Here is a 26,828-nt window from a genome sequence, read left to right as displayed (position 1 = left end):
GGACCACATGACTTTTTTCCAATGCTCGACTGTCCAATCCTTGTGTTCCTGTGCGAATTAGAGACGTTTTATCTTGGTAACTGTAGACAGCAAAGGTGTTCGAACAGGCCTTCGGCTTCCATATCCCATACGATGCAGTGAACGGCTAATTTGCCTACAAACGTCAGGTGGTCATAATAATCTGGCCACTCAGTGTATACATTATGTTGTCACAACTTTTAATTATTTTCTGTCTCACAGTTTCTATTCTATTTTTTTACTATAGTTTAGTGTCTGACTAAAAATAACTATGCAAATCAAGCTTTTTTCTTGGGGGGAGGGGTGGTATTCACTTGTACAACTAGGTGTAATCTTTCTGTACTGTTTGTAGTTTTCAGTATTGAATACCAAGCTCTGAAAAATCTTATTGAGTGGCTTACTAAAGGAAGGAAATAAGTTTTTTCCTTTAAAAGCGAAACCAAATGCTTGTTTGTACTATGCATAAGGTATTGATACTTGTTAAGAATTCAACCTGCTTAGAGATAGACATGTTGCCTACATTAAGCAAATAAAGTTTTTAAAAATATATTTTTTTTCATTTTAGAGAGCAGAAGGAAAAGAAACATTAAACGGCTGCCTCCTGCACACCCCACATGGGGATCGAGCCTGCAACCCAGGCATGTACCCTGACTGGAAATGGAATACTGACCTCCTGCTTCGATGCTCAACCACTGAGCCACACTGGCTGGGCACAAATACATTATGACCCATTCTGCTACATCTTGGCAAAACCCAAGACTTAAAGCTCAAAATGCTAGTTAATCCCTTTCCTGTAATATATATTTTTTTAAAAAAAACACACATTTTTATTGATTTCAGAGAGGAAGGGAGAGGGAGAGAGAGAGAAACATCAATGATGAAAGAGAATCATTGATTGGCTGCCTCCTGCATGCTCCACACTGGGGATCAAGCCCACAACCCAGGTATGTGCCCTGACCGGGAATGAAACCATAACCTCCTGGTTCATGGGTCGATCCTCAACCACTGAGTCACGCTGACCGGGCTCCTGTAATCTTTTCTTACCAAATTTCCTGTCAGATTTCTCCATGTGATTTAAGAACTACAGATTGAGAGGTAAAACTCTGAAATATGGCGAACATTTTAAAATGTTCTAGAAGGAATTAGTATATTGGAAGTTCTCTTGACCTCAGTAGCGTATTATGTACATAGATCTATGTATTTGTTAATTTGTTGAGGTGACTTGAAATAGTATCAGATTATTACTCAAAGTATACATACATTTACCAAACTTCTAGAATCAAAATTACAATATGTTCTGACAATTTTTAAAAAATATTTTATTGATTTTTTACAGAGAGGAAGGGAGAGGGATAGAGAGCTAGAAACATCAATGAGAGAGAAACATCGATCAGCTGCCTCCTGCACACACCCCACTGGGGATGTGCCCACAACCAAGGTACATGCCCTTGACCAGAATCAAACTCGGGACCCTTCAGTCTGCAGGCTGACGCTCTATCCACTGAGCCAAACCGGTTAGGGCTGTTCTGACAATTTTGATCTGTTTAATGGTTTTATCAAAATATGCACGAGACAGAATTGTTACAATCAGAATTGTTAAAAATATTTGGAGTATATTATAGTTTTTTAAGAATATAGAAGCAGAACATCCACTTTAGAAGTGCAGTTTGAACTTTACGCAAACCATTTAGGATAAATAACCTTTGAAATATTACAGTTTCTAGAGAAACATTGACATTTAGTAGGAAGCATCTCTTAAGCATGTTAAGTAAAATGTCCAGGCTTTGCTTACTAATAAGGTATAAAGGGTATATTGCTCTATTAACAACTGGATTAGATAAGTCAGTCCCCCACATCCCTGAGTTATTTGAAGGTTTCCATAAAAGCAAAAACAAAAAAGGAAGAGAATCCAACATGAGTTTTGTATTACGCTTAAATCATTAATTCAATGAACCAATATTATGTGACATACTATACTAAGGGCAAAGAAATAAAATATAGCTCTTGCCCTCAAAGTAAGTACTTACTTTCTGGTGGGAGAGACAGTCATGTATGTACTAACAATTACAGTGTGATATGTGAAGTACTATGATGGAAGGAAAGTAAAGGGTGGCTTGGGAGCATTGAAGGAGAATGCTCGAATCTAATGAAGAGACAGGTAGTTTGCCAGGGAAAGATTTCTTAGCAAGGGAACACTTCAACTTAAAAGATACATAGGAGCCACAGCTGTTTTGGCTCAATGGATAGAGCGTCAGCCTGTGGACTGAAGGATCCTGGGGTAGATTCTGGTCAAGGGCACATTGCCCGGGTTGCAGGCTCGATCCCCAGTAGGGGGCATGCAGGAGGCAGCCAATCAATGATTCTCTCTCATCGATGTTTCTATCTCTCTCCCTTCCTCTCTGAAATTAATAAAAATATATTTTTAAAAAAGAACAGAGTTACTACATAAAGATAATAAAAGGCATTCCACACAGAAGGAACAGTGAATAACATGAAGGATTTGGGAAACAAGCAGCTGAAAATAACTAAAATGTAGGCACCATGGTGGGATATTGGCCATTGTCCAGGCCAGAGAGAAGTCAGACCATGAAAAACTCTGCCTTTTGAGTGCCACCTTAAAAAATCAACACTATCTCCAAGCAGGGGAGTGTTTTAGTAGTTGGGGTGATTTCTTTATTTTACTTTTATTGAATTTATTGGGGTGACATTGGTTGATTAAAGTAGTTGGGTGATATCTTAATAGTTGAAAATCATAACCAAAGAGGCTTGATTGGTGGAGGCTTTATCAACCTGGAGGTCTCTAATGCTATACTATAGAACCTTGGCCGGACACTATTCTCTTCAACATTTATCCATAAAATTAATGAAGATATGAACTGTTTGCCAAAGCAGATAGCCAGTGTAGAAGGAGATCAAAACATCTCCACAGGCTGAAACAATGGAAGAAATCTTTCAAGGTAAAAGAGGCCCGTTGAGAAAACGAGCTAGATGTCTCCTGAGATCCTTTTACTTTTGAAATTCTGTGATTCTATTTCCAAAGAACATTGGTCCTCCTTTAAATACCTTCATCTTCTAATTTCCTGAAGTTCATTTACTCAGCAATAATCTATGTAAAAGCACCCAGTATTCCTGAAACATAGTAGATAACGTCTTTTTGTTTTTTCTTTTTTTCCCCAGTCTGATTAAAAAGTAGTTCAAGTAGAAAACAGTAAGTCAAAGCAAGCCATTCAGAGGTTTACTTCATCCAGGAAGGAGTCTTCTCTTTCAACCTAAAACTATAGGAACCACACTACATGTTTCATCAAACCTAAGACACCAGCAATTGTAAGACATTATTTTATGTGTCACTAAAAATAAAATGCTGCTAGGTAAAATTTAACACTATTGATTTAAAGACATCCCAATTTCAGAGATATTAAAATGTGAAAAAAAGTAATCACAGAATTGATGAAATACATTTTTATGTCAACAGAAATGGTAATGAACCTCAGTGCTACATTGGTCTTAAAAAGGGATAATCATAATCACAAAAGGGTGAAGCAAATATATAAGAATCTCCACTGATAATCTAAGGTTTTGTATTTTATAGGCAACTAAATGTTTGGGCTAATTTGTAGCATTATTTGCCATTCTAGAAGTTTCTGAATCTGCCTAATTGAACATGTGGGCTGCACCACCTTTATAAATTGATTGTAGTACAGTTAGGTAATCGACCTCAGAGAAAGCAGCTCTAAAACTCAAAAGTTCTAGAGTAAGTCTTTTTCACTAGGGTGTCTGTATTTCTCTGTGATTGTCAAAATGATTTCATTGGCAAACATTACAATGCAGATTTGAAAGACTTGCTGACTAAGTGGCTATTTGGGGGAGAGGCTGGAGTCTAGGATGACTTACAGGTTTCTGGTTTGAGCAACTCTGGGTGGTGGTGATACTGAGATTAGAATTGGAAGAGAAGAAAAAAAGAAAACAAGTGTCAGCACTTGTCACCATCACACTCTCGCTATCTTGTTCAGGCTAGACATGATTTGCTGTTCTCTGCTGATCAAGATGGATCTGCATGTTGTTTCTCCGTTAATGATTTCAGGATCATAAACAATTAGATTTAAAGAGATCTTAAAAATCAGTTTACATCCACCTGCTCTTCTATTGTTCCCCAAAATCAGTGTTTGAATTACTCTTCCTGTGAAATAACCATCCAGGGAGATTAAATTGCTTGACCTCTCTCAATTTCCACAATTTAAAAATGGAGAATATTGTTATCTACCTCAGAGAATTAAATCTGATAATAGCTATAAAGCACTAGTGCCTAGCAAGTGTTCAATAAATAACTCCTTAATAAATATCAGCTTAAAAATAACAATATTATAGTTGTGAAATCAGTTTGTATGTAGTGACCAGCAATTTAAAGTAGAATGGAATACATTACATGTAGTATGTGTATTATTTCATAAGATACCCGTTTCCATTTAAATGTGGGTACATATGCATATGTGTGTTTTGAGGCACAATGTGGAATGTATTACTGTGGGACAGGTGAAAAAAGTCTGAGAAACACTGCAACACGTTAGTTTGTTTCTCCCTCTGCTGATTTTTCATGTTGAAAGCAGACATTATTACTTGTGTTGTTAATATCCGAGGATTTTTTTTTCACATTGATTTTCAGAGAGAGTGTAGGGAGAGAGAGAAACATCCATGTCAGAGAGACACATGACTGGTTGCCTCCCATACTCCTCCTGGGGTGGAAGCCCCAACCCAGTTCTGTGCCCTGGAACTGAATCCAACCCGGACCCTCTGGTGTGCGGGCACTCTAACCATCGAGCAACCCGGCCGGAGCACAGCCCTTATTTTTAAAGAGATAATCTCTCTGTCAAAGCCTTGGTAACTATAAAGTACTGTCTCTGTCAACTATTTTTGTTTACAACTCCGAGCACAATGTTTTGTAAATAGAAGGTGCTAAATACAGGACGACTGAGCCAGGCACTGGAGATAGTATGAAACACACAGAGTAGTGGTTCTCAATCTTTTCTGGGAGACCAGTGTTCTTTGCGTTGTTGAAAGTTTTGGACCCTCTTTCCAGAAGACATGCCAAGCAACTCGCAATTTCCGCAGGTTCCAGAGAATCCCCAAATCTCCATTCATCGCGCTCTAAGGATCCATAGACCCTAACGTAGGAACCTTGCAATGAGAGGTTTAACCTCTGACTGTGTGTGAAGTCGAGAGGGAAGGAAGGCTCGGGGATTAGATTACTTTTTAAATTTTCCTACAAATCCTGGGATTCTAGAACTTTGGTGTAGGAGGGCATAGGCAGAGACGGAAGAAGAGGACAGTCTATTCCGGTCAAAGAACAGTGGGGACAATTTTAACACTTCTTTTACCCACGTTAAGCCAGGTGAAGCCGAAACTGCAGCTCGAAGGGGCTGAATGACACCGCGGGCAGAGTCAGGGAAATAGACTGACAGCGAGTTCTAAACCCTCCGGAGGGGAGAGTGGGCGGAGCAAGCAGCGGGGGGAGGAAGGGGCGGGGCCGCGCACGCGCACCCGGGTGTCCGCGCCGACGTCTCTGGGTTTCCTCTCGCAGCCACTCTTCCTTTCAGTGCAGTACGGTGGCCGACGGGAGCCAGACGCTGGGGATGAATGAAGGTGCTGGGTGCAGGTTGAAACAGTCTCCTCCGCTTTCTGCTCCCTTCGGCCTGGGTTCTGCCTTTGCGCGGAGGCCCCATCCAGCCCCCCCGCACCGCTGACCCGATTGGCCCCGGCGTCAGACTTCAGGGAGCCCGGGTCGACTCGGCACCGCCGGGGTCGGGGAGTCCAGATGCTCGCCTAGGCCCGATTTCGGACCGCGCTCTCGATTTCTACCGCGTCCCGCCTGTGGGACGCGGATGCGGGTGGGATCCCGGGAGGTTGGAGGGCAGAACCGAAGGTCTGAAGCTTCCGCTTCTCGGACCTCAGCGCGTCCCCTGGTCCTGGTCGGCAGCCCGCCCGCTTTTCTCAGCCCGAGGGACTGTTTGGTCCTCGTTACACCGGGGGCGAGACCTATGAGCACACAGGGCACCTCTGCTCCCTCAGCCCGCCCCTCAGTGCGAAGGCCAACTCCTCTTGCTTAAAAGCAAAGCAGCGTTTCTGCCCACGACTGGTACCCATGATGGCATTGGCTTACTGACCCCTGTTGTTGTTTTTTTGTTGGTTTGTTTGTTTTTTTAATACCTCTGATTACTCCTGAGGACAGAGAAGTGCCCGAGTGGCACTCATCTGTCTCCCATAGCTAATTGCACCTCCCGCCTCCACAGCTGGTTTTCACCCAGGGCACACGGGATGGTGGTAAGGCCTCCAGAGTTTTGAATCGGACATTGCCTTTGGCTCCTGAGGCCATTGACCAACGCCGACTCCTGCAGTGTGGAAAGAGAAGCCTGACATTCTTTAACCTGTTGGCTAGGCATGTGAAACTAGAGAGGGACAGAAGAGGAGCGTTCTTCACCATGCCGTCGGCTTATTTTTATTTTACGTGTGGCACTGAGAGGACTGGTGTCATGGAGAAAGCTTTGGGCTGAGATATAGTAGATGAGGATTTAGCCTTGGCTTTTGCCTCTAACTAGTAATAATACTATGGGCTTGTTACTTAATCTCTCTGCTTCGTATTCCTTCTTTGCAAACTAAGAGTATTTGAACAGAAAATCCCTAAGGCTAGAAGAGACATTAATATACTATTTTCTTTCTCATTTTCCAGATGGCCGTAGAAATGTAGGGAGCCTTTAATTGTTCCAGGAACTGATTGTCAACACAGGGGCTTATTAAAGATAAACCACATTTTCCAGGGCACTTAAAAAGAGGGTGTTCATACGTGTGGGAGTTACATCCCTACTTTTTTTTTTTTTTTAAATCATTAGGACCAACAGTGACAATGACGGAGTGTACAAGCCTTCAGTTTGTCAGCCCCTTTGCTTTTGAGGCAATGCAGAAGGTGGATGTTGTTCGTTTGGCATCGTTAAGTGACCCAGAATTAAGACTTCTCCTGCCCTGCTTGGTGCGGATGGCACTTTGTGCTCCTGCTGACCAGAGCCAAAGCTGGGCCCAGGATAAAAAACTCATTCTTCGCCTTCTCTCGGGAGTGGAAGCTGTCAACTCCATTGTTGCCTTGTTGTCTGTGGACTTCCATGCCTTGGAACAGGATGCCAGCAAAGAACAGCAGCTTCGGTAACGTTACGTTATACAATATGCAGATTGGGATTTACTTGGGCTTGCCAAAGAAGGAGGAATCAAATATCTTTTGGAGCTTTGTGGGCTTTTTATTGGATGCACGCCCAAAAGAGAAGATTGAGAGTCTAAACTTTGGAGAGTATTTTACTTGTTTTTTTTTTTCTACTTACAGTTAAAATTCTTTTGAATTTCCATATTATAAAATGTTGTGTAGAGAAGTTTCGATACATACACTATTGTATTCCGTCTAAACTGATTAGGCCAGTTACTCTCTGTGGGAACTGGGTAGAGTAAGTTCCCCTAGAGTAGAAGGATTTATTGGAATCATCTGAGAGGTTTTTTAAGTTTACATGGAGTCTCCAATGTGAGTCTCTGGGCGGAGGTTTTGTTGGTCCCTGCCCATTGTGAATCCAACAATGCGCCACTGTTGTTAATGGAAGTGGGTATTAACTATCATTTGTGATGGAATCTTTACATTCCTGAGATAGATAGGCAAACTAAGTAGTAATTCAGAAGTAATTTCATACATTCATGAAATGGAAGAATAGAGTTCATACATTCTTTTGTAGATTATTTCAATAAAAGATAACCTTTTTGTTATTACTTCTATGCCACTGTTCTCATAATTGTTGATTTACACGTTTGTACTTTATTAGGCATAAACTTGGAGGAGGTGCTGGAGAGAGCATCCTGGTATCACAGCTTCAGCATGGACTAACATTAGAGTTTGAACACAGTGATTCACCTCGTCGATTGCGTCTTGTGCTTAGTGAGCTGTTGGCAATTATGAACAAGGTACATTTATTTGAATTACAGCTCAAAATATGCATGAAGCAGAGATAAGAAGGCAGGCAGGATGCATCCTCTTCTACACATATTTCTATTGGTTATATAAGTGTGTTCCTTTCAAAGGTTTCAAATGCTATTAAATGCCTGCCTTAAAGGCTTTCTTTCTCTTATTACTGTTTTCTCTCATGTATGACTCTTCTGTGTTCTCTAGCATAGGAATTTTTTCTATATGGAATTAGTACAATGGCTTCTTGACAGTTACATAAGATTACCAAATTTGATTATATCATGATAGGGTACAATTTCCCCCATAAAATGTTGTGTTGTATAACTGAAAAATGTACACAGTTCCTTCAGACACTGAGTGAGTATTAATAACCTTTATATAACAGTGAGTAGGGAATATCAAAGCTGAATTGGATGTAGGTCATTGACTAGCCTTACTCACTAGATGACTGAATTGCTTCTGTACAGTAAAGGCTATTCAACTTCTCATGTCAGCAAAATGATAGATTATTTTAGGTTATGCACCTGTGGGTAATTATGGTTAATTGAAACTCTGAGTTTTAAATTTGTGAATGTCAGGGGTCTATCATACAAAGAACTAAATTAGATCTTCATAGTAAGATGGCTTAAATGAGATTAGGCCCAGAGTTTTAGGGGAAAAGTTATTTACTGTTCAATTTCAAGGTCAGTTAATTTATAATAAAGTTTTATAAATTGTGGAGAAAAAAAACCCCTGAAATTCTGTTTCCAAATAAAATACTTGGTAAGGGGAGAGGGACTCATCAATTTTAGATAGTTTTTAAGATATGTTATAAATCTTTAAAAAATTTCTTTCTATTACAATTATTTTATTTTACTCTTCTCTATTATATGGAAAGTCTTTAATTTCTACCAATATTTCTCCTACATATTTTTCTCAATAACCTCACTTGGTGTCTCTAATAAAATAAGTGACCTTTCTGTTATGGAATGTTTCTGGCATATAGGAAATGTGGTGATAAAACTACTCTAGGAAAGTTTTTAAAAAGTTAGTAGGTACTTTTGTTGACTTAAATTTTTATTCTTTGTTTTTCTCACGGTTCATTCAGCATTGAACATGAATTTATATTTGTTATGCTACTTTAAGTTTACAGGTTTTTTTTTTCTTTTTTCAGCTACAACTTATGTAGGTAGCATTTCTAGTTCATTTCTTTGAATTGTCTTATCTTTAATTCCAGATGTCTCCAAATATTTATATAGACATAAATTATAGAAACCCATACTGTCATGTCTGAATAATAATTAATGTGACTGTTAATTGGTTACATTGGTTCAAATTTATGGAATATTGCATATTCTGATGCTGTGTATTAATGACATATTAAGAGACATAGTGTGCAAGCTGAACAAATAATTACAAAATTAGTAAGGAATTTAATTAATTACCTAACATTGATAGAGTTTATATATATATGTTTTTAATTTAGGTATCTGATTGCAGTGGAGAATTTTTTATCAAGTCATCCGAGCTATTTGAGAGTCCAGTCTATTTGGAGGAAGCTGCAGATGTACTTTGTATTTTACAAGCAGGTACTGTAATGAATGCTAAGATACATTTCAGTTATAGTTTTTTGTTAAATGATACTGTATCACTTCTTAACTTGGAATGTACCTTAAAAAATTAAGTAAAAAATGACTAATAGTATGCCCTGGCTGGTGTGGCTCAGTTGATTGGAGCTCACACCAAAAGGTCACAGATTCAAAACCAGTTGTTTCTCTCTCTCTCTCTCTCTCTCTCTCTCTCTCTCCCCTTCTCTCTTCCCCCTCTTCTTTTCCCTCTCCCTTTCGCTTTCTCTAAAATCAATAAAATACATCATTGGGTGAGAACTAAAACAAAAAAAAAAAAAAAAAAAAAAAAAGCCCTGGTCAGTGTGCTCAGTGGTTAGAGTGTCAGCCTGCACACTAAAGGTTTTGGGTTCGATTCCCGGTCAAGGGCACGTTCCTGGGTTGCAGGTTCAATCCTTGGCCTGGATCAGGGTGCATGTGGGAGGCAACCAATTGATGTATATCGCTTACATCAATGTTTCTTTCTCTCTCTCTCTGTCTCCCTCTCTCTTTCCCCTCCCCCCTTCCACCTGCCCGACACTGAGGACCAAGCCCACAAACCCAGGCATGTACCCTGATGGGGAATCGAACTGTGACCTCCTGGTCCATAGATCAATGCCCAACCATTGAGCCACACTATCTGGGTGGAACTGAGCTATTTTTAATTTCATTTAATTTAGATTTAAATAACCACAGGTGGTTGGTGGCTGTCCTACTAGACACTTCAACTCTAGACTGTGAAAAGAAATTGCCTTAATTGCTTTTAAGTGACATCAGTGAAATGTCAAAAGATGTTTAATGTAAATACAATGAAATGTCACTCTTCAGTAGTAACACTGCCTTTGTTTTCTCATAGAGCTCCCTTCCCTGCTTCCTATAGTTGATGTAGCTGAAGCCTTGCTACATGTTAGAAATGGTGCCTGGTTCTTGTGTCTGTTGGTGGCCAATGTTCCTGATAGTTTCAATGAAGGTAAATATAATTTTGAAATGAGATATTGAAGAGATTTACTTGGGCATCTAAGGACCTCTGTTTGAGCTAAGAAGAAACATTTATGGGGTTTTGATATTTTTTGTCTTTTGAAAGTTTATTAGTGTGCACTAATTTTAGAAATATTGAGTTTAGAGGTTTCAAAATTGCTTTGAGATTAACATTTTAAGTACAGTGAGTATGTAGCAAATTTTTTTTTTTTTTTTTTTTTTTTTTTGCTAATAGGCACTGGTGCTATATTATGACAATAAAAAATACCAAAGAACTAGAAGATATAATCCCAATGCTCAGGAAGCAAAGAGGAGAGGAGACATATATCTGTGAAATAGCCAGGGAGCAGTCAATGCATGGTATCTGTAATCAGAAATACCAGCAATTAGGCCGTTGTTTTTTAGCCTTATTGCTATCAGTTTGCAGAAAAGTGTAGGGTAGAAATTAAGAAAAATCAATTGAAATTTTTCATGTCTATTTCAAACTACTAGTGATTGAAGATTATTATTTGGGTCTGAGTGATATAAAAGTAAAAACATTATTGAGTAAGGTAATTTGGGAATTGGGAGCCACGGAGGAAAAAAACACTGAATCTGGGGGTCATAATTTCTGGCTTTGTCAATTATTCTTTATGTGATTGCCATCAAGATACTTCACATCTATAAAATGGAGATACTGATATTTCTCTTACATTTCTAAGAGATTATCACATGATATGTAAAAGCCCTTTGGAAGCACTGTCCTTACTAATTTTCTGTCTACTTGTTCCAGTAGTTACTGAGGGGAGGGTGTTGATATCTCCAGACATAATTGTGGATTTCCTTTCAGTTTGTTGAGCCAGCAACTTGGGCATGTGCCCTGACTGGGAATCGAACTGTCACCTTCTGGTTCATAGGTTGTCGCTCAACCACGGAGCTACACGGGCTGGGCTTGCCAAATTTTCATTGGGTATAAAATTTTAGGTTGACATTTTCTTTTAGCTCTTTCAAGATGTCATTCTGTTCTCTGTGGTGATTTTTATTTCTGTTCTGTATATAATGTTTCTTTTTGCCTCTGGCTATTTTTATTTACGTATTTATGTATTTATTTATGTATTTATTTATTTATTCTGGCTACTTTCTTTGTTATCACTGATTTTCAGAAATTTGATTATGATGTGTCTGGATATGATTTCTTTGTGTTTATCCTGCTTGGAGTTTATTGAGTTTCTCTGTGTTTTTAATTTTCATCAAATTTGGACAAATATATTTTTGTCTTCTATTCCCTTTCTCTGTTTGGCTCCTTGATATTGTCCCGAAGGTCACTGTGCATATTTTAAGTCTTTTTTTTAATTCTGTGCTTTATTTTTACCAATTTCTTTTACTATGCTTTCAAGTTTCCTAACCCTTTTCTTCTGTAGTGTCTAATCTGCATAAATGATTGCTTCTCAAGGCTGAAAATTTTTTTCTAACTTTTTACTTACAAAGCTTAAAGTAATAGAGGCTATTCAATGTTCAGTTTGTAGAGGCCTGATCAAAAATGGAGAACGACAGGATGAAGAGAGTCTTGGAGGAAGGCGCAGAACAGATGCCTTATGCTTTTTATGTAAAATGAATCCTTCTCAGGCTCTCAAGGTCCGAGGCATGGTGGTAAGAGGTCTTATTTTTATGAGACAAAAGACTTTATATTAGGACCAGGAACTCTTCTCAAGATGGTTTTGGAGTCTTATAGAAAACTAGAGGCCCGGTGCACAAAAATTTGTGCACTCGGGGGGGAAGGGGGGGGTCCCTCAGCCCGGCCTGTGCCCTCTTGCAGTCTGGGACCCCTCAGGAGATAACGACCTGCTGGCCTGCCCCCTGTCACACTCAGGGCAGGGCCGATGGGGAGGTTATGGCTCTACCCTGTCACACACAGAGCAGGGCCGATCAGGGGGTTGGTGTGCTGCACCCTGTCAAACACAGAGCCGCAGGGCAATCAGGGGATTGGGGAGCTCCCCCCTATCAGGCACAGAGCAGGGCAGATCAGGGGGTTGGGGTGCCTTCCCCTGTCACGAACAGAGCAGGGCGGATAGGGAGGTTGTGGCCCCGCCCCCTGTCACACACAGAGCCGCAGGGTGATCAGGGGGTTGGGGAGCTCCGCCCTATCAGGCACAGAGCAGGGCTGATCAGGGGGTTGGGGTGCCTTCCCCTGTCACGAACAGAGCAGGGCGGATAGGGAGGTTGTGGCCCCGCCCCCTGTCACACACAGAGCCGCAGGGCAATCAGGGGATTGGGGAGCTCCCCCCTATCAGGCACAGAGCAGGGCAGATAGGGAGGTTGTGGCCCTGCCCCCTGTCACACACAGAGCCGCAGGGCAATCAGGGGATTGGGGAGCTCCCCCCTATCAGGCACAGCTGCAGGGCTGATCAGGGGGTTGGGGCGCCTTCCCCTGTCACGAACAGAGCAGGGCGGATAGGGAGGTTGTGGCCCCGCCCCCTGTCACACACAGAGCTGCAGGGCGATCAGGGGGTTTGGGCGCTGCCCCCTGTCACGCTGATCCAGTGCCAGGAGGCCTCGCGGCTCCGCTGATCCCAGTGCTGGGAGGCATATTACCCTTTTACTATATAGGATAGAGGCCTGGGGGCCGGCTGGTTTGCCCTGAAGGGTGTCCTGGATCAGGGTGGGGGTCCCCACTGGGGTGCCTGGCCAGTCTGGGTGAGGGGCTGAGGGCTGCTTTCAGGCTGGCAATTGACTGAAGCTCCCAACCGCTCCTTGTTTTCTTTTTTTTATTCTGGGCCAGCTTTAGCTCTGGCTCTAGCTCTGAGGCTTCCGCTGCTATAATCGAAACAATGTATAACTCTAGCTCTGAGATCCCGGCTGGCTGAAAGCTGATTTCTGGGGTTTTGTTTAGCTACTACATTTGCAACATAGTACATAGTTTCTTAGAGTTGTAGCTCAGAGGCCGTCAAGTCAGGCGGGGGTTGGAGTCCGCAGTCACTGCAGCAAGCAAACCTCATGTTCGCTTCCAGCTGCCTGGCTGCCGGCCGCCATCTTGGCTGACAGTTAATTTGCATAAGGATATGCTGATTAGCCAATGGGAAGGGTAGCTCGTACGCCAATTACCATGTTTCTCTTTTATTAGTGTAGATTATAATTATATCCTGGATGTATTACCTTCCTCTCTGGGTTTTTGTTTTGTGATACTTCTTCCTCTAAACTTTAGAGCAGCGGTTCTCAACCTGTGGGTCGCGACCCCTTTGGGGGGGGTCGAACGACCCTTTCACAGGGGTCGCCTAAGACCATCGGAAAATACATATATAATTACATATTGTTTTTGTGATTAATCACTATGCTTTAATTATGTTCAATTTATAACAATGAAATTGGGGGTCACCACAACATGAGGAACTGTATTAAAGGGTCGCGGCATTAGGAAGGTTGAGAACCACTGCTTTAGAGGCTTTAGATTCTGAAGCATCCTGGCTCTTTTCCTTATGATACTGAGTTCAGTTTGTTTTCTGTGCTGTGTTAGGTGGAAGAATGTCACTTGCCAGGCCTTGGAGTAGCTTTGACATTGGATCATACTAAGAATGAAGTTAGTGAAGATGGAGTGACTGACTTGGTTTGTTTTGTTAGTGGTTTGCTTCTTGGAACAAATGCGAAAGTCCGGACTTGGTTTGGAACTTTTATACGAAATGGACAACAGGTGAGGGATAAATATCTGTATAGGTTAAGGATCAGGATATTTTGACAATTAGTAAAAGAGGAAGAAACACTTTGAGAATGATGTCATTAGACCAATGGTTCTCCAATTTCTTAGCCTCAGGACCCTCCTAACATTAAAAAAAAATCATTGAGGATACCAAAGAGCTTTTGTTTATGTGCTTTTATCTATTGCTATTTATCAGATTAGAAATGAAAACAAATATTTGAAATACTTATTTAAAAATAATAATCTATTCAGTGTGAACATAACATTTTTTAATGAAAAATAGCCATATTTTCCAAAATAAAAAAAAATTAATGAGAGTGGTGGTGTTTTTACATTTTTGCAAATCTCTTTAATGTCTGGTTTCATAGAAACTGTTGGAGAACTGCGCTATAATAGTAAAAATAATAGTAAAAAAGGCCAATAATGTCTTAGTATTATTAACCAGTTAACTGTCACGATGTTTTGAATTTAATTAAAAAAGGTCTGCCGCTTGCGTCTATAGACGCTTACGGCGTACAAATGGTTAAGGACACATTTTTGACCTGGTTTCCCTGAAAGCATTTGAGAATCTGCTGTTAGTTAAGTCCTAAACATACTTAACTAATAGCAGAGCTGTTGTTTAAATCCAAGGTCTTGTGTCTCCAAAATATGAGCACTTCTATAGCACATGTGACTCCATTAGTCATTATGTATTTGAAAATACCATTTTAAATGATGTTTTACAATTCAAATTGTACTTAATTCAGTGTATTCTGTACAACCAATCCAAATTAGGATGAGTGGAGTATTCTTGAAATGAACCAGTGAATTTTGAGTGTGCTCGATTGGTTAAAATGAGATTCTGTAGTTATGACAGCCTCCTTAAAGGGGTCAATTTCAAGTGTTTACCTGGGGAGCTCTGTTTGAACTTCCTTCTGACTTACTGAGTGTCCATGCTTTCTTCTTCTTGTGGCTCATATTTCTTACAGAGGAAAAGAGAGACCAGCAGTTCTGTCCTTTGGCAGATGCGACGGCAGCTGCTTCTGGAGCTGACAGGCATCCTTCCCACAGTGAGAAGCACCCGCATCGCGGACGAGGCTGACACGGAGACCGAGCCCCATGTGTCTGTGTACTCGGGGCTGAAAGAAGAGCATGTTGTGAAAGCCAGTGCACTCTTACGTCTGTACTGTGCTTTGATGGGGATCGCTGGACTCAAGTATTCCATAATTTGATATTTTACCTTTTTGTCATTTTACTTTCTTGTTTCTAATCCCAAGAAAGTGAGTCAAAGGCCTTTTATTCTGAGGATTTGGGTTTGCTGTTGGGCTTAGTTAGTGGGCTGGCCTATATAAAGAATGAAGTCCTAAGGCAAAACATCCTTAGCTGGGATGTATCTATCTTTTTTGTTCTGATGTAAATATAATTATGTAAATATGGAACAAGCCAAAGCAGTTTAAGAAACCTGTGACTTCACCACAGCTTGACTGTGAATGATTGTTTACCAGCCCATGCAGCTGGTTGAAGTAAAGCTCTCCTGTTTCCTATTACAGCTGAGGTCATCAGTTGATATGATGTGATTATTAAGCATAAGGTTTATCATTTAGTCAGTGCACTATATCCTTTTGAATAATGTCCTCAACTGTTTTACACAATCCTCACTTTGCATGGCTTTGATATATATGAATTTCAGTTACCACTGTTTAATTAAATATTATGCTTCCTCAACATCTAATGTATCAGTTACCATGATACATTAACCACATAATTGTGTAAAATACCAGCTTTGCTGAGAGCTCTTTAAGCCATAGATTACTGTATGAATAACATGCACATCATGATCAGTGGCCAATTGCATCATTTCTTTTAAAATCTGTCAGCAATTGGTCACCACACATCGATTACTCAGTTTATGAATAGACAGCAAAGTGGGTGCATGTATTGTCTCCTTGTCTCTCAGTGATAAACCCATGTGACATTTTATAAGAATAGATAACTGAAGGAGGGGATTAGCCAATAAAGATGAAAGTGAAGCAAAGAAACAAAAAGTGGTACTGTTGGAAGTGGCATTTGAACCAAATGTAAATAGAAGAAATAGCTGACTTGTGAGAATGTTGACACAGCTTCCATTTGAGAGACTCTAGATATGCAGCCAGATGAACTTGTCAACATAAATGAGGAAATTTATTGTGATAAAAAGGATAAAGAAGTTTTAGAGGAAGTGATGCAGGCAAAAATCTTCACATGAAAGGAAGTCTCAGGTATTTCATGACTGAAAGTACAGGGGATAACATATTGGAAGTTGAACCAAACTTAGAAGGGGGTATGACAGTTCATCAAGGCTTAGAAAAGACATACACTTTGTGTTGTAAGTTATACAATGAGAAGACAAAGGCTGTTCAGACTACTATTGATAGTTTTATTTTTTTACGAAGAAAACACTTTAATTCCTGATGTGTCTAATATTTTCAATTATAGAGTGCTGTATAAATATTAGTTTTACTGTTTTTTATTTCTTTATGCATTATAACTGACAGAATTTGTAATGTTTTGACAAAAACAAATTTAAAGGTCACAGAACAGTTGAAATATTCTCCATTGATTATTAAGATCACAATGTGTAATTTCAGCTTATATGTTTTTTTAATGATTTTTTAAAAAGATTTTTTAAAAATTGATTTTTAAAGGAAGGGAGAAGGAGAGAGAGAAACATCCATGTAAGAGTGAAACATCAATCTGCTGCCTCCTGCGTGCCCCCTACCAGGGATTCAGCCCGCAACCCGGGCATGTGCCCTGACCAGGAATTGAACCAGCAAACTTTTGGTGCATGGGATGACAACCAACTAACTGAGCCACACTAGCCAGGGCATCAGCTTATATGGTTATTTTTATGCTTCCATACTATTGTGCACCGTGAGCAGTGCCTGTATTTGTGTCCAAGGAAGAACACTGGTTGTAAACTCAACAGTGTTGCTTTTCACAATTCAAGATGTTAAAGATTTTATAAATAGTGAGGTATTATTACAAAGCTTAAAGTTTGTATCTGAATGATGAAACTGTTAGGAAGTCCCTTTTTCTTTTTCCCTTCTTCAGCTAAAAAAAGTAAAGCGTAATAATGTGTTTCTTTTTTAGACCAACTGAGGAAGAAGCTGAACAATTGCTACAGTTGATGACAAGCCGTCCTCCTGCTACACCTGCTGGGGTTCGCTTTGTTTCACTTTCCTTTTGTATGCTGCTGGCCTTTTCTACACTTGTCAGGTACCTTAAATTGCTCTATTTTTTCAAGGTCTGCTTTTGTTTGTTTGTGTGTTTATTAATTTATTTTGTAATTTTTAAAAATTTCAATTACAGTTGACATTCAATATTGTATTAATTTCTGGTGTACAGCATAGTGATTAGACATTTTTATAACTTACAAAGTGATCCCCCAGTAAGTCTTGCACCCACCTGACACCATGTATAGTTATTATAATATTATTGACTATATTTCCTAAGCTGTACTTTACATCCTTGTAACTATTTTGTAACTGCCAATTTGAATTTATTAATCCCTTCGCCTTTTTTACCCAATCTCCCAACCTATCTCCCATCTGGCAACCATCAATTTGTTCTCTGCGTCTTTGAGTTTGCTTCTGTCTTGCTTGTTCATTTATTTTGTTTATTAGATTCCACATATAAATGAAATCTTATGGTATTTGTCTTTCTCTGTCTAACCTATTTCACTTAGCACAATACCCTCTAGGTTCATCCATGTTCTCACAAATGGTAAGACTTCATTCTTTTTTATGGCCGAGTAATATTCCATTGTATATATGTACCACTTTTTTATCCATTTGTCTTTTTTTTTAATTTAAATCTTTATTGTTGAAAGTATTACATATGCCCCCTTTTTTTACCCCCATTGACCTCTTCTAGCCTGCCCCCGTCCCCCGCCTCAGGCCTTCACCTCCCTATTGTTTCATTTGTCTTTTGATTGGAGCATTTAATACATTTACATTTAAAGTAATTATTGATAGGTGTGTGGTTATTGCCATTTTATTAATTGTTTTCTGATTGTTTATGTAGTTCTCTATTCCTTTCTTATTCTCTTGCTCTCTTATATATTGAAGGTTTTCTGTAGTGTTGTGTTTGGATTCCTTTCTCTTTATTTCTTGTATATTTCTCCCATAGTTTTGGTTTGTGATTACCATGTGCTTCATATATAATATACCAAACTATGTTTATATCAATCTATTGTAAGTTGATGATCATTTAAATTCAAACACATTTTATAATCACTACCATTTTTATTCCCCCCATCCATGTTTATGTTTTGTCAATATTTTTTACTTCTTTTGTCTGTGTGCTTGTATATGTTCTTAAATTTATTGTTGTAATTACACATGATCATCCTACTTTTGCATTTAAGAATATTTATTGATTGATTTTACAGAGAGAGGGGGTGGGGGAGATAGAGAGAAAGAGAGAGAGAGAGAGAGAGAGAGAGAAAGAAAAGAGGAATATTGATTTGTTGTTACAACTATTTATGCATTCATTGGTTGATTCTTGTATGTCCCTGACCGGTGACCTAACCCATAACCTTGGTGTATTGGAACAATGCTCTAACCAACTGACCTACCTGGCCAGGACTACCTTTTGCCTTTTAATTTTTGTAATTATAGTTCTGTTCATCTAGTTTTCAGGTGGTTTTCTAGGGTGGTTGTTATATTTATTTAAATTTCTTGTTCAGGGTCACACTACCAGTAACTAGCAGAGATGGGATTACCACTCAGGTCTGTCTGGATAGGCTCTAAAGGGTGTAACTTTCTACTATATAACACTGTCTTATTAGTAAAATGGTTTGGGTGTGGCTAATAATGACCTTTTCAGTTTTCTTACCTTTGGGTAGCAGGCTTTTCAGTTGCTTTTTATTTATTCATTTATACCACAATGGAGTAGGAGATCAATGAACATTATTTTTACAAGTCAAAGTTAACTTGCCCTTTACAATCTAAATTTAGGAATTTCCTTTAAAAGTCATTGTTGATATACTTTTATAACCATCTTTCATATCTGATGAACTGTAGCTGTCTCTTTTTCCCTATATCGTTCTTCTCTTTTTGAATAGTGATCACTTATTTTTCTACAATTTTGAGTTCTCAAAATGTTCCTATAAGTTAAATTTCATTTTCTAGGTAAAAGATGGAAAGGAAATAATTAAGACTTTTGAGAGATTTTGACTACTTACAACCTTAAAGAAAAGCATAGGCCCTCATTCTCCATCTCTACAACTACTTCATACCTACAACTACTTCATATCTCTGTGACAATGGGCAATTCAACACACTATTAATTTGAATTGATATTTCAAAATAGGGAAGGAAAAATAACTTCTACTAAAAATAATTTCAGAATGCTTCCTTACTCCTATGCAGTTATATCTGAGTTAAACCAGTAACATTCTGGTATTTTTTATATAGTACACCTGAACAGGAGCAGCTAATGGTAGTGTGGTTAAGTTGGATGATAAAAGAAGAAGCTTATTTTGAGAGGTAAGAGGACTTCATTTGTTTCAGTTAGCTGAGTAAGTTTTTCGTAATCTGTTTGGAAATTCATATTTTATTTTCTGTTTCAACAGTACTTCAGGCGTTTCTGCTTCTTTTGGGGAGATGTTATTATTGGTCGCTATGTACTTTCATAGTAACCAACTTAGTGCTATCATTGACTTGGTCTGTTCCACTTTGGGGATGAAGGTAATTTTCTTTTGTCTTCTTTCTAAAGAAGGTGTTTCTAAGCTGGACATTTTCTTGTAGTGTAAAGTAAATAGATTTTCATGTAGAAGTAATTTAATTTAATAGTTTGAAATTTTATCAGAAGGTCTTAGAAAAAATTACATTATGAAAACATTTATTTACCAGAATAATAGATGTTCAGTGTAGAAAGCTTGGTAAACACGGAAAAGAAGGGGAAAATATAACTTCATTGTTCAGAGATATCAAATATATTATTGTTAACATTCTGGTGTCTGTTCTTTCTTTAAATTGACATACATATTTTGTAATTTTAAAGAATTTAGCAATATATGATGAGCGTTTCTTCATGTCAAATATTCTAATACTGTATAATTTTCAGTGATTCTATCTTAGTCCATCATGTGGACCAGTCATGACTTTGCTAATGGATCCTTTTTTATTAGCTATGTAAATTTTCCAATTTTGGGAAAATTAAAAACCTTATTTATGTAAATATATACACGGATACTCACATGTTTATTATCAAATGCTGTTTGGATTATTTCCTTAGGATAAAGTTCTTATTATCAAATGCTGTTTGGATTATTTCCTTAGGATAAAGTTCTTTGAGGCAGTTACTAACTAAAAGAGTATGATGATGTTAAGGTGTTTAATGAGTATTGCCAGGTTATCTTCTAGAAAGATTATAGTAATCAAACTGTTTTCATTAGTGAGTGAGAGTGCCTATTTTTCTTTACTCTCACCATCACTGGCATTACTGAAATTTGATTTTGTCTTTGATTACTAGTGAAAACTATGGTAAATATGATTGTCATTATTTTTATAGCTCACAGTGTTTTGTTTAAAATGATTTTTTTCTTTTTGTTTTCAAGAACTGTGTTTTTAAACAAAATATATTCTTATTGATTTCAAAGAAGGAGAGAGAGAGAAACATCAATAATAAGAGAGAATCATTGATTGGCTGCCACCTGCACACCCCCTACTGGGGATCGAGCCCACAACCCAGGCATGTGCCCTTGACTGGAATCAAACCTGGGACCCTTCAGTCCACAGGCCAACGCTCTACCCACCAACCCAAACCAGCCAGGGCTATAGTGGTAGTTTTTTGGTTTTTTTTGGTAATTTTAAAAATTTATGTGTTTTGGCTGGTTTATTTGTTTTGTGAAATACTTATCAATGGCTCAATTTTTCTCCAGGGATTTTTATCATTTATTTTTTATTTTACTGATTTAAAGGGCTCTTTATATATAAATGACATGTCATTATGCTGTATATATCATATTTCATCAATTTAAAGACATATTTTACCCAATATTGAATTGAAATGATGTGTAATGTTAATGTGCTAGTATTTCACCCTCTTTTTCTTGAAACACTACTAATTAAATCAGTGATGTATTTTATAATCCTTAATGTGGAGAAGTACATTATGTTGTAATTAATTTTTCCCAGTTGTTTTTGCCACTTGGAAATTATTATTTTTGTGTGTGTGTGTATAGTGCATGTTATTTCTCTTGTGGTTCTTACTTTGCTGATATGCTTAGAAATATTTTTCTTTCCTCAGGTTTATAGAAATGGTCACCTATATTTTCTTCTAGTGTTTTTGTGGCTTCATGTTTTACATTTAAATTATTAATACATTTGGAGTTTATTTTGGATATGGAGTCATGTGTGCAAATATACAGCAGGTCCCATAACATTGTATTGTTCATTGTCACTTTGTTATACCATTGATGAGATGCTGTGGGAACCTAACTCTTGTTACTATCAATTAGTCTATGCTAAAATTGGTTTCAATATACAGGGGTGGGCAAAAGTAGTTTTATAGCTGTAAGTAATGAAACACAGAGTTTATTCTTTTATTATTATTTATTTATTTATTATTGTATTTTTTTACTTCTTTGTAAACCTGCTTTTGCCTGCCCCTGTTTGTCATTTCTCTCAAAGTTGCAGAACCTAACAACAATGTTAAGTGAGGACTTATTATAAATATTCCCAGAAAGGTAGCTGCCCACCTCTCTTTATTGAATAATCCACTTCTTCCCACTGACTTGAAATGTCAATAATATTATTTACTAAGTACTTTTATATGTTGGCTCATTTTTGAGGAAAAACATACTTCAGTATTGGATCTGAGAAGCCACTTCTGAAATAGAGTATTTGAACATTAATGTTATATATCACAGTCATTTTAGATAATAAATTTACCAGAGAAAATGGTGCTTAATATAGTTTTATATCCTATGGGAATTTTTTTGGTTGTTTTAGATTGTAATTAAGCCCAGCTCCTTGAGCAGGATGAAGAATATCTTCACACAGGCAATTTTTACTGAACAGGTACTTCTTTAACCTTCTTTCATAACATTCTTTGGGAAAAACTTGTATATCTCAGTTTAAGAGAATAGTAAGGTATTTTCTATTCTTTTTCGTTTCCAGTGATGATTTATTTAATCTTTGAAACATCTGTAAAAATAATCCCATTTAAAATTTACTTTTAAAGCTACTTACTATATACAAAAGCATGTTTGAAATGTATATATTTTGGAGATTTTGAATAGATACTTAGAGTACAGTCTTAGATATTAGTGGTAAGGGTCTCACATGGGGTAATCATTTGGATTTGTCAGAAGAAAAATAAAATAGAGATCTATTTAAACCTTTGGATTGTGAGGTTCATTTCTACCTAGATTATAAACTACAGTCTAAATTCCTTATTCTTGTATTTACATGTTCTTTTTGGCCTCAGCACTTTGTTTCCATGGTTATTCCCAAGAATATTTTATTTTTTCAGTGAAGGAGACTATTCTAAAATTTAACCTTAATTCTCAGGTTCACTTGTCATGTTAAATCTCAGAATACAAAAATATATATCTTAACAAATGAAATATTTGCAAATACTCATGGATCCATAATTGTTGCTTTAAAAAAAATATTTTTATTGATTGCAGAGAGGAAGGGAGAGGGAGGGAGAGATCAATGATGAGAGAGAATTACCGGTCAGCTGCCTCCTGGTTCATAGGTCAACGGCTCAACCATTGAGCAATACCAGCTGGGCTAATTGTTGCTTCTTTTAGGGTAATTTTTCATCTCTGTATCAGAGTCTTCCTTCTCCCCTCAATGCACATACACTCCCACATAACAGTCACTCATTTTGAACTAACTAGAAGACAATAGAGATCTGTGTATGACACTGAGGATAACAGTAAAAATTCCGGTTTATATTTATGTGATACTTTATAATTCACGTTTTTCAAAAAAATTTTCCCACCTCACAAAATAATTTTGAGGCAAGTAAGTTGGTATTGTCCCATTTTGTAGATATGAAACTAGACTCAGAAGATAAAATGACTTAGCCAGAGTCATTGAGCACAGATTATATGGATTCCAAATATATATATATTTGTTAATCCTCACTCGAGGATATTTTTCCATTGATTGTTAGAGAGAGTGGAAGCGGGGATAGGGAGGGAGAGAGAAAGAAAAACATGGATATGAGAGAGACACTTCGATTGGTTGCCTCCCGCATGGGTCCCCACAGGGGCTAGTGATTGAACCTGAAACCCAGGTAAGTACCCTTCACCAGGAATTGAACCTGAGACCCTTCTGTGTGCAGGCTGACACTCTAACCATTGAGCACACTGGCCAGGGCCCAAATTTTATATTTTTTAACCTATTATGCTACTATCAACATATCTATGTTTAAAAACAAGTTAAAAAATTAGAGAACATCACAAATCCTAATTGTATGCTACCTTATCATTAAAAAATAATTAAATCATGTAACAATTGTTTCTTATGTATTTCTAAGGCCTATACTTGTATTAAGTATGGACAGTCTACCTTTTAATCCTCCCTCTTTCAGAATAATTTTGTATTTAGTTCTATCATATGTATTAATACTGCGTTTCCCTTTTAGGTTGTCACAGCTCATGCAGTTCGAGTTCCTGTCACCAGCAACCTGAGTGCCAACATTACTGGATTTTTGCCTATTCATTGTATTTACCAGCTTCTCAGGAGTCGTTCCTTTACCAAGCACAAAGTGTCAATAAAAGTATGGCCTTACATTTATATTTTAAGCTACACCCTCAGTTAATGTTTTTTTCCCAGTCCTAGTTCATTTTTTAGGCCTTGACTCTGGGTTTTGTGTATGAAGTGTATCTACTTACAAGTCATTCACATAGTTATAGTAATTAGGAACTTAATTTTAGGTTTTTTAAATAATAAAAAATTTAGTTATTTACAAAATGTAGTGTGAATAATTCATTTATATTCTCATTAATAGCATATGACTCTTTCATTAAGCCTTAGTAAGAGATTGCCATTTTCTATGCTAGTAGTTTGGTTTTATTCACCAAACTGAGAAAGTTGCTAGTCATCCATAGCCAGCTTGTACATATTTTGATATGTTTTTAATTTGTGATAGTTTGCTATGTCAAACAGTTAAAAGGGCCTCTAAGGAAAGGCTGAATCCCAGGAGGCATAGAAATCTGTTTGAACCTTTTCTAGAGGCTCTTTTATTTATAAAAAACAATGAACAATATGTGCATTTTCTTTCATTTTTAAAAAAATATATATTTTATTGATTTTTTACAGAGAGGAAGGGAGAGAGATAGAGAGCTAGAAACATCGATGAGAGAGAAACATCGATCAGCTGCCTCCTGCACACTCCCCACTGGAGATGTGCCCGCAACTAAGGCACATGCCCTTGACCGGAATCGAACCTGGGACCCTCCAGTCCGCAGGCCGACGCTCCATCCACTGAGCCAAACTGGTTACGGCCTTTTTTTTCATTTTTAAATGAGCAATATGTGCATTGATATCACTTTTAATTATCCTTGTTTTTATGATTTATTGAAGTTATTTTCTAGCTAGTTGGTGTCTTCTACTTTATATTTTTAGCAAGTGAAATAGATACGAATTAATCCAAATGCACACCCAACATTTCTACATGTCCTCAGTCTGTGTAGAGAGTTAAGTGATGGTCTCTTATAAGTGGTTTTCAAAGCCACTTTCTTGATCCATCTGGGGGTTTGCTCAGTGAAGAACCATTCCTCTTCCTAAATTTCTCTCTGCTGTGAGGTTTTCTACAACGACAGATAAGGTGCTCTACATACAGATATAGCAGGGACTTAGTTTTCTCGTCACTACTTAAAAACAAATAAATTAAAAACTGAAAGTTCAAATTCAAAACCCAAACTCATCATTTTAGATTTATCTTTCACTGGACAATATTTTCAATTATATATAAAAGTAGTTCATATTTTTAAATCAAAGACAGTGTGAAATTGAATAATATATTTTTAACTGCTAAAAGTTAATAGTGAGGTGCACTGATTCCTAAATCATGTAAAATTGTATGTGCTATTAAAATTTCACTTGCTTTTTCTTATTGCCATAACTGATTTAGTGCCTATCACCTTTTTTTTAGGACTGGATTTATAGACAGCTATGTGAAACCTCCACTCCACTCCATCCTCAATTACTTCCTCTGATTGACGTGTACATAAATTCTGTACTTACTCCTGCATCTAAATCTAATCCAGAAGCCACAAATCAGCCAGTCACAGAACAGGAGATACTTGACATTTTCCAAGGAGTCACTGGGGTAAAATAGTGATTTTTTTTTTTTACATTAATAAGCTTATTGTTCTTTTAGTTTATTCTTTAACTTATTTCATTTTTCTTTTACCGATTATTAGAGGACTTCTAGGTGGTTCTGGATTAAAATGGGATTAAATTTCTTTAGATTACTTATAAAAATTTAAAGAATGATATTCCAAGTATTTTGTTGAAGAGGCATTTTTTAAAGTATATTTTTATTGATTTCAGAGAGGAAGGGAGAGGGAGAGAGAGAGAGAAACATCAGTGATGAGAGAGAATTATTGATCGACTGCCTCCTGCATGCCCCTCACTGGCGATGAGCCCGAAACCCGGGCATGTGCCTTGACCGAGAATCGAACCATGACCTCCTGGTTCATAGGTCAATGCTCAACCACTGAGCGACACCAGCCGAGCGAAGAGGCATTTTTTGAGGAATTCTTTTAAAAGCTTCACTTTAACGTCAGGCATGCCTGGAGAATGTGTGTTGATCAAAGGACTATGTAACATTCAACACAGGTTTATTTAGCTTCCTGTGATTTTAGCTATACCTAGATTCATTTGTTGTGAATTTGAAGAAAATATTTTTCTCTATTTTTTTAAAAGGAAAAATAGTCACATGTTTTAACAAATATATTTTAATGTGTAATATCTTTTTTAGGAGTTATTTTCTTTATGGTAATTTCAGGTAAGACTTTAGACTCCTATAAACCTTTTTTCAGACACAGCTTGATGGGATTTCTGTTGAGTAACAGCAGTTGCCCTTCATCTCCCATGCCATCTCAAATTTAATTTAAACTTGAAGTTGTCTCTCTGAGTAATGCAAACACAGCAATGTTCCTCCCGTTTTGGGAGCAGCAACACTGAATAGTCTATTTTGAGTACTTTTGCTATCAAAAAAGCATTCATGAAATTTAACATTATTTTAAAGCATTTCTGTTACCTCCAGAGTGACAACACCCGCCTTAGTCAGCGTTTCAGTATCACAGCACAGCTTTTGGTGCTTTACTACATACTGTCTTATGAGGAAGCTCTCCTAGCAAACACAAAGACTTTAGGTAAGTTGTGCATGGGGGAGTGTTTCTAGTGATAGTTCATTTTATTTGCTTATATTTTGTTAATTCTCAAGCTGTTATATGAGAAAGTCAGGTCAACTATTCTAACAAGCTTCAGCATCATTCTATAGCAGCGGTTCTCAACCTGTGGGTCGCGACCCCTTTGGCGGTCGAACAACCCTTTCACAGGGGTCGCCTAAGACCATCCTGCATATCAGATATTTACATTAC

At 37.8% G+C, this 26,828-nt stretch overlaps 1 protein-coding gene across 6 annotated transcripts in view; it reads left to right on the top strand.

Moving 5' to 3' along the window:
• The first annotated feature begins 5,549 nt into the window (after positions 1 to 5,549).
• Positions 5,550 to 26,828, top strand: part of INTS2 (integrator complex subunit 2) — a 48,383-nt gene continuing 27,104 nt past the window's right edge. For 2 of the 6 annotated variants that reach the window (XM_014531681.1, XM_014531698.1), the window contains exons 1-15: positions 5,550 to 5,668; positions 6,900 to 7,206; positions 7,866 to 8,004; positions 9,471 to 9,573; positions 10,445 to 10,558; positions 12,065 to 12,195; positions 14,057 to 14,230; positions 15,205 to 15,431; positions 17,345 to 17,470; positions 19,672 to 19,743; positions 19,830 to 19,944; positions 22,213 to 22,281; positions 23,861 to 23,995; positions 25,373 to 25,549; positions 26,492 to 26,600. In XM_014531681.1, coding sequence (XP_014387167.1) covers positions 5,650 to 5,668; positions 6,900 to 7,206; positions 7,866 to 8,004; positions 9,471 to 9,573; positions 10,445 to 10,558; positions 12,065 to 12,195; positions 14,057 to 14,230; positions 15,205 to 15,431; positions 17,345 to 17,470; positions 19,672 to 19,743; positions 19,830 to 19,944; positions 22,213 to 22,281; positions 23,861 to 23,995; positions 25,373 to 25,549; positions 26,492 to 26,600 — 2,017 coding nt within the window. In that variant the 5' untranslated portion in view covers positions 5,550 to 5,649. The other 4 variants (XM_005858560.2, XM_014531687.1, XM_005858562.2 and 1 more) reach the window with 4 other exon arrangements.

This window comes from Myotis brandtii, unplaced genomic scaffold (genome assembly GCF_000412655.1).
Source record: "Myotis brandtii unplaced genomic scaffold, ASM41265v1 scaffold120, whole genome shotgun sequence".
NCBI lineage: Eukaryota > Metazoa > Chordata > Mammalia > Chiroptera > Vespertilionidae > Myotis > Myotis brandtii.
Note: the sequence above shows the minus strand (reverse complement) of the source record. Positions and strands in the feature narration are given on the sequence as shown.